General features: G+C 48.1%; 1 protein-coding gene and 1 pseudogene across 1 annotated transcript; one reads left to right on the top strand and one right to left on the bottom strand.

Annotated features, from left to right (window-relative positions):
* Window positions 1-708: 708 nt before the first annotated feature.
* LOC105914557 lies at window positions 709-1,263 on the bottom strand (annotated as a pseudogene).
* Window positions 1,264-2,753: 1,490 nt separating this feature from the next.
* On the top strand, window positions 2,754-6,971 carry LOC101782055 (probable xyloglucan glycosyltransferase 3). Its single transcript, XM_012846977.2, has 6 exons — window positions 2,754-3,068; window positions 3,163-4,251; window positions 4,377-4,685; window positions 5,225-5,515; window positions 5,617-5,730; window positions 5,819-6,971. The coding sequence occupies exons 2-6, from the start codon at window positions 3,385-3,387 to the stop codon at window positions 6,527-6,529; spliced, it is 2,292 nt and encodes a 763-aa protein (XP_012702431.2). The 5' UTR covers window positions 2,754-3,068; window positions 3,163-3,384; the 3' UTR covers window positions 6,530-6,971.
* The last annotated feature ends 1,132 nt before the right edge of the window (window positions 6,972-8,103 follow it).

The raw sequence follows: 8,103 nt of genomic DNA, 5'->3' as shown, positions 1-8,103 counted from the left end.
CACAAACTAGAGGAACCATACTCCTCTAAAATACATTATTGTAGACTAATTATTATTATTATAAGCAGCCCACATTTGGTGTGCGATCTGATCTCTTAGAGTACTGCCATCGTTTGACTCCGTCTCACTTGGATAGTTGTTGTCCCCCTCTGACACGTTAACATATTGATCTGTTGGGATATACTCTGGTTGGTCATCCAGCCACCCCTCTTGACCATTTTGCCCTCTAATTATATTGTGAAATGCAACTGCTGCAGCTGCAATCTTGATTTGATTTTCTATGGGATGGAAAGTGACTATTTTTAGAATTGGAACCTCTTCTTTAGAACACCAATGGCTGTCTCTATATGGTTGCGAAGCAATGCATGGTGATGATTGAACAATTCTTTGTAGTTTGCATAGCCACTTTGAGACGAACGACGCCTTCTAAACTCATTGAGATGGTACGGAACACCTCGATATGGGGCAATAAAGGATGATGTATTTGCGTACCCGCCATCTACTAGATAGAACTTCCCATCTAGCACACTAAATCCTTTGCTAATAACAGATCTAAGGACTCCTGCATCTAATGCTGACTCTTCCCATCCACATGAAATGAATGTGAAGTTAAGTTCGAAGTTGCAGGCTAACATAACATTCTGTGATAGGGTTCCTTTCCTATTTCTATAGGGAGGTCCCTTGTCTTCTGTGATGGTGATTGGTAAATTAAGGACATGGCATGCAAGGAAAGAAAAGATTAGGGAAAGGATTATGCAGGTGAAAGAAGGGCGTAAACTGAGGATCTGTCACAATTCTGATATGAGTTTGGACTAAACTTGGAAGTCTCACAAATTGATGAGTCAAGGTAGTAATTATTTCGAAAACTTCTGTTATTTTCTGATGGATCATCTCGCCGTTGTGTTGAAAAGCTTTTTGTAGCCTTTGGTTGCTAACATTGTGTGAGAGGATGAACATGAACATCCCAAGCTGCTCCTCAACAGCAACACCTTATTTGTCACGGAGCAAATTCTCTCTTCTAAGAAAGTCAGCTGTGGCTTTAAATATTTCAGGTTCCATTCAAAACTCAACTTTGCACCAGCTCGGGTGCCCTTCAAGGATTTCCTTAACTTTTTTGGCATTAGGAAGAGAAGATGTGTGCACAGGTATTTTCTCTTCTTGTAGGTACGGAATTATGGCAGGAATGCTTACAAAGAACAGTTCATCGTCCTCTTCCTCCTCCTCCAACAAGAACTACCTAACTTGCTCCTCCCAAGATCCCATTATCTAGTTTATGTATATATAAATCATATTCTATATTCTTAATTAGCATAATGAACTAAGCATTTATCATATACTTGGTACTAGAAAACTGAAACAAACAATCGATGCAGGTATTATGCAGATATCAGGTTCAAATTAGCTAGAGTTTCTGCTGGGAACAATTTGTTGCTGTAAGTTGACTAATTTCCTGGCTACACTAATTATGCCTACAAAATAACTAGTGTTCATAATTTCTTAGTTTTAAAGGCTGCAGACATCAACAGAGATGATCAGGAGCAAATGCAATTTTAGTTGTAGGGCAAAATAATGGCAGATATGATTGATAACTGTAAGATTAATGATCTTGCATTCAGTTCCAAATAAGATATCTCAGATGTTTGCCGCAGTTACCTGCGGGGAACTTGGCTGCCAAACTAACCCTAATAGTGTCAACTTTTGTAGCTACCACAAGTTTGAAGTAGTATTTCTCAAGGAGTCAACGTACTCCCCTCTTTTACTGACTAAAATTTACATATACATATATATATATGTGTGTGTGTGTGTGTGTGTGTGTCATAAAAAGTCGTTGCATTTTATTTGTCTGTGCTGCGATTAAGAATTAATATACCTAATCTTCTGATATGTAATGAAAATGTTGGGTACAGATAGAAATGGGTAGTGAAGCAAAACCAAGATTAACAATGACAAAGTGTCTCGGAGAACTGGATACAAATATAAGCTTATGTTATATTATTAAGACAAAAAAATGTGGATCAAGAATTTAATTGATCCAAGCCCAATAAACCCAGGTCCAACTTGCAGGCCCAGCCCATAGCATATGACACAAATTAAAGCAGGGCACTGTGCAAATCATGAGAAATTCCGCCAGGAAAAAAAATGCCAACCAGAGGGGGGAAACCACCAATCCCAAGATATTCCCAGGAAGCTTCTTAATCCCCATCTGATGCTGCAACTAGCTGTGTGCCTAACGGTTAATTCACACCTAGTATGATGCATTTTGTAGCACACAAGTGTAGATTAGCGATAATAATATACTTATCTGAGGTCTAACCAAGAGAGGCTCCATCCCCCTCTTGCAACGCCACGGGCTTGTGCTTCATTTAAAGACCCCACATGGCATGGGCTCGATCGACGCACACGGCGCCGGCAATGGCAGATTCCGGCTCGATCCCCCGCCCAAGTCAAGATCGCATATGCACCACCTCCACCTCCCCCTAGCACGAATTTAATGCACAAATCAGGGTCAAAACTTGCAGCCTCTACTATGCTCTCCTGCATCCAAAAAAAAGTAAAACAGTGTGAATACTTTTTGTATTTTTTATTTATTTTAAAATGGAAGATTCTTCTTCTTCTTTTCTAAACAAAAGAGAGAGCTTGCTAGTCTATGCACTGGCCACTGGTAGTGTTGCACTAGTATTGCACTTGCTGCTTTGCAGATCTCTCTTCTCTTGCAGTGCCACCACTCTCTATAAAACCCTCCTAGTGGCCTACCTGATGCCTTACTCTGGAGTCTAGAGTCTGGAGCCTGTAGTACAGCAGTAGCACAGTTTGGTGGTGACACTCGAGCTCAGCTACTCACTACTACTCTCCACTGTATCTCTACTATCCTCAAACTCAACCAGCTAGCCACTGTGTGAGCTCATCTCTAGACACCAGAGTGTGTGCTCTTGTGAGAGTGTGCGTGTGGAAGTCCGTGTGTGACTCTCTGTGCATCGCCTCGTCCGAGGCGCGGTACGTCCTCGTCACACCTTTCTCGGATCTGAAGCTCATCAGAACGAAGAAGGCTTCTCTCATCAGGTTACAAGGTCAGTAATAATCCCTGGCTCTTTAATTTGCTCTTTGGATTCTGTTTTGCAGTTTATTAAGGTTCATTTTTTCGGTATATAATGATGTGTGCAGGTGATTAAGTTCACCAAGAGGTAAGAACTGAAGATCTAGACAGCAGCAGCTGCTAGCACCATCACTTCACTAGCACAATAACCCAAGGTCTCCGAGGGCCAAGTGGAAGAGGTTGGAAGCAACCTCACATGCTGTGGTGTTCTCGATAGCAAAAAGCTTGACGGCTGCGCTTCCGAGATCCCACTGATCGGCGGACGCTTTGATCGCTCCGACGAGGTAGCCATGGCACCGCCGAGCTCGTGGTGGGGCGGCGAGGAGCAGCGTGGCACACCGGTGGTGGTGAAGATGGACAACCCCTACTCCCTGGTGGAGATCGACGGGCCCGGCATGCCGGCCTCCGACAAGGCCCGCGGCAAGAACGCCAAGCAGTTCACGTGGGTCCTCCTCCTCCGGGCGCACCGCGCCGTGGGCTGCGTCGCCTGGCTCGCCGCGGGGTTCTGGGGTGTCCTGGGCGCCGTCAACCGCCGCGTGCGCCGCGGCCGCGACGCCGACGAGGAGCCCGACGCCGAGGCCTCCGGGCGCGGCCGCGCCATGCTTCGGTTCCTCCGCGCCTTCCTCCTGCTCTCCCTCGCCCTCCTCGCCCTGGAGACCGTCGCCCACCTCAAGGGGTGGCAGTTCCCGCAGCACCTCCCCGGGAACCTGCAGGAGCTGGAGGAGCAGCTGCAGCACCTGCCGGAACACCTGCAGCACTTGCCAGAGCACCTCCGCCACCTGCCGGAGAACCTGCGGCAGCTGCCGGAGCACCTCCGCGTGCCGGAGCGGCGGGAGATCCAGGGGTGGCTGCACCGGGCGTACGTGGCGTGGCTCGAGTTCCGGGTCGACTACATCGCCTGGGCCATCCAGAAGCTCTCCACCTTCTGCATCCTGCTCTTCATGGTGCAGTCCGTGGACCGCATCGTCCAGTGCCTCGCGTGCTTCTGGATCAAGATCCGCGGCATCAAGCCCCGTATCGCGACCGCTGCCGCCTCCGGCAAGCGCCGTGGCAAGAAGAAGAGCGCGGATGTCGAGAACGGTGACGCCGATGACGCCGCCGCCGGCGGCTACTTCCCCATGGTGCTCATCCAGATGCCAATGTGTAACGAGAAAGAGGTCAGAAATGCTCCTTCTTCTTCTTCTTCAACTATCTTCGCACGTGCGAATGGTGCACTCTAGCTGCCATGAAGAGTGAATGACCATGCTTCGTTCCATGGACTGACTGATCATTCATCCTGCAGGTGTACGAGACATCCATCTCGCACGTGTGCCAGATGGACTGGCCGCGGGACCGGCTGCTGATCCAGGTGCTGGACGACTCGGACGACGAGGTGTGCCAGATGCTGATCAAGGCGGAGGTCACCAAGTGGAGCCAGCGAGGCGTCAACATCATCTACCGCCACCGCCTCTCGCGCACCGGGTACAAGGCCGGCAACCTCAAGTCCGCCATGAGCTGCGACTACGTCAAGGACTACGAGTTCGTCGCCATCTTCGACGCCGACTTCCAGCCCAACCCGGACTTCCTCAAGCTCACCGTGCCACACTTCAAGGTATGGTTACTCTTCCTGCACCGATCTCCTCACGCATCCTATTCTCAGATCTCAACGTTTAGTGCAAGTATTATATGACGCCTATACATTCTAGTAGATTGAGATTGATGTAAACTATTCTATAAACATGTGATCTACAACTTGGTCCATGAGCCTAGTTAAAGCCATGACTTCAAGATCCGCAACTAAATGTAGTCTGTTTAGTACATTTCTCAAGAAATAAACAATATGTGACGTGTTGAAACCCCGTTTAGCAATGAGACAGGACAGTGTCATGGTAGTCACTCACTCCAAATCTGAAAGTTAGTAGGGCATGACCCATGTATGTCCAAATCCCAGATTCGGTTGACTTAGTAAGCTATTGACTTACTGGTTGGTGCACGTAGTCACATACTATAGGTTTCTGTGAAAAAAAAAGGCGAACGCCTTAATGACCTCGACCGTAGGACAATAATATTAATTAATCTGGATCCATATGATAAACAATGTTATCGTTGACAAATCTCTGTGTCAGTGGACTGACTGAAACGACGGTGCAGGGGAACCCGGAGCTGGGTCTGGTCCAGGCACGCTGGAGCTTCGTGAACAAGGACGAGAACCTGCTCACCCGGCTGCAGAACATCAACCTGTGCTTCCACTTCGAGGTCGAGCAGCAGGTCAACGGCGTGTACCTCAACTTCTTTGGCTTCAATGGCACTGCTGGTGTGTGGCGCATCAAGGCCCTCGAGGACTCGGGTGGCTGGATGGAGCGCACCACCGTCGAGGACATGGACATCGCCGTGCGTGCCCACCTCAACGGTTGGAAGTTCATCTTCCTCAACGACGTCAAGGTACTTCATCAGTCATGAACAACGTTCAATCTTCAATCATTGACATGCCTGTAAATGGTTGTTTGCATTGGTCAGACATTGACGTTGTGACACATGTGCAGGTCCTCTGCGAGCTGCCGGAGTCTTACGAGGCTTACCGGAAGCAGCAGCACCGGTGGCACTCCGGTCCCATGCAGCTCTTCCGCCTCTGCCTCCCGGCGGTCTTCAAGTCCAAGGTAACGTAGCAGCAGTCTAGAAGCAAACACTATTGATGGTTTGCAAAGCTCGAGCACTGAAGTGAATGCATGAACCTGTGATGTGCAGATCCCGTTCTGGAAGAAGGCGAACCTGGTGATGCTCTTCTTCCTGCTGCGGAAGCTGGTGCTGCCCTTCTACTCCTTCACGCTCTTCTGCGTGATCCTGCCGCTCACCATGTTCGTTCCCGAGGCGGAGCTGCCCATCTGGGTCATCTGCTACATCCCGGTGCTCATGTCCATCCTCAACATCCTGCCGGCGCCCAAGTCGTTCCCCTTCGTGATCCCCTACCTCCTCTTCGAGAACACCATGTCCGTCACCAAGTTCAACGCCATGGTGTCCGGTCTGTTCCAGCTGGGGAGCTCCTACGAGTGGATCGTCACCAAGAAGGCCGGCCGCACCTCGTCGGCGTCCGACATCCTCGCGCTCGCCGAGGAGACCCACGTTCCCACGCGGCCGGCCGCCAAGCTCGTGCGCGGCGTCTCCGAGGGTGGGCTCGAGGAGTGGGGCAAGCTCAGGGAGCATGAGGCCGCCGAGTGGACCAACAAGGAGGACGCCGCCGCCGCGCTGGCCGCCGCGCCGGCGACGCCCAAGAAGAGCAGCAAGGCCAAGAAGCCGAACCGGATCTTCAAGAAGGAGCTGGCGCTCGCGTTCCTCCTGCTTACCGCCGCCACGCGGAGCCTGCTGTCCGCGCAGGGCCTGCACTTCTACTTCCTGCTCTTCCAGGGCGTCACCTTCCTCGCCGTCGGCCTCGACCTCATCGGCGAGCAGGTCAGCTAGCCGCCGCCAGCAGAATAAACCTAGCGGCCGGCTCGCCATATCGTCGTCGGTCGATCCAGGCCACATGCACAGTCAGCCTCGCATGGATGCGTGCAGGGTGCAGCCATGGGAAGGGACAAGTCCGGTGGATGGATCGTCGACAGGGATTATTTTTTTTTAGACTTTCTTCTCTTAATTTTTACCCTTTTGATATTTTTTGTTCAGAGATCAAAGAGTCCGTTGTTACTGCGTTCTTCTGTGCTCTAGCTAGTGCGTTGTTGTGCTAGGGTAGGCAAAGCAAGCAAGCGGGTTGTTCATTACTACATTCAGATGATGAGAGTTCTCTATATATTCAGTAGCCTTCTTGTTTTCTTTCCACATTACATTATGATCGATATGGTGTAACTGATACTACAAGTCAATGGATAAATCAAATCTTGTATGCTTCAAATGTTCATGAGTTTATCTAAAAATGTCCATGCAGTTCTGTTACATGGTTTTATTTTTAGACAGTGAGATACTCAAGTCAGGTGACTGACTGAATTCAAATCAAAATCTTCAAGCATACTAAAGTACTTAGCAGCGACATGCAAGGCAAATATATACAAATAAATTATCCGCACATTAAAAGGGAACACATTCAACACTCCTCAGTTAGTTTATGTTTCTAAAAATTAATTATGTTACAAATGTTAGATTTTTTTTTATTGTGGCCTACTATGTAAATAAGGCACGGTGAAGGCAAGAATTAACTAGAACAATAACAATCCAGTGTCATCTTATATGTCTTTCTAATTCTGAACCAATCATCGTGTACATGGATTTTGTAGCATATACCGACCAAGAGGAAATGCAAAGCAAGGATGAACTCACACCAAAGTGCTGACGAAAGTGATGGTGAAAAGCACCAAACCCGGGGTGAAAGACAGTTGACATCAACAAGATCGCTCCATAACTAACCTAGGCCCTGCTTAGTTTCCCCCAAAATTTCAACTTTGACACTATGCAAAAAAAGATTCCCCATTACATCAAACTTGCGGTACATGCATGAAGTACTAAATGGACGAAATCAAAAACTAATTGCACAATTTTGTTGTACTTTGCGAGATGAATCTTTTGAACCTAATTAGTCAATGTTTGGACAATAATTCACAAATACAAACGAAATGCTACAGTTTGCGCATTTATGGTAAAATGCAAACTTTGCCACTCCCAATTTGGGAACTAAATAAAGCCCTAGCATTTGTCAACTCTTGGAACAATCAAAACTGCAGAGAAGGGGGAAAAGGTATAGAGAGATCCAGAACCAAAACGTTGAAAAGCACAAAGCTTGCTTACCTGACAATTGACACTGATGAATTCAAAAGTCCGGTGAGATCGTCGACCGGGCACATGGTCACCTCGGAATTTATTTTATCTGATGATTCTCCATCAGGGTATCCGGGGGAAAAACACAAAGCTCAGTGAAACCCTTACAATTCGAGAGAATCAACAAGTTGCAGTCAAAACCGAACTGCCTAGATCACAAATTTAGCGATTCATGTTGAAGTAAACAGGACGGATATATTGGGGCAAACTTGTGCCAAAAAAATTCA

The sequence above is a fragment of the Setaria italica genome, chromosome VI (genome assembly GCF_000263155.2).
Source record: "Setaria italica strain Yugu1 chromosome VI, Setaria_italica_v2.0, whole genome shotgun sequence".
Taxonomy (NCBI): domain Eukaryota; kingdom Viridiplantae; phylum Streptophyta; class Magnoliopsida; order Poales; family Poaceae; genus Setaria; species Setaria italica.
This window is presented reverse-complemented; position numbering and strand designations above follow the sequence as displayed.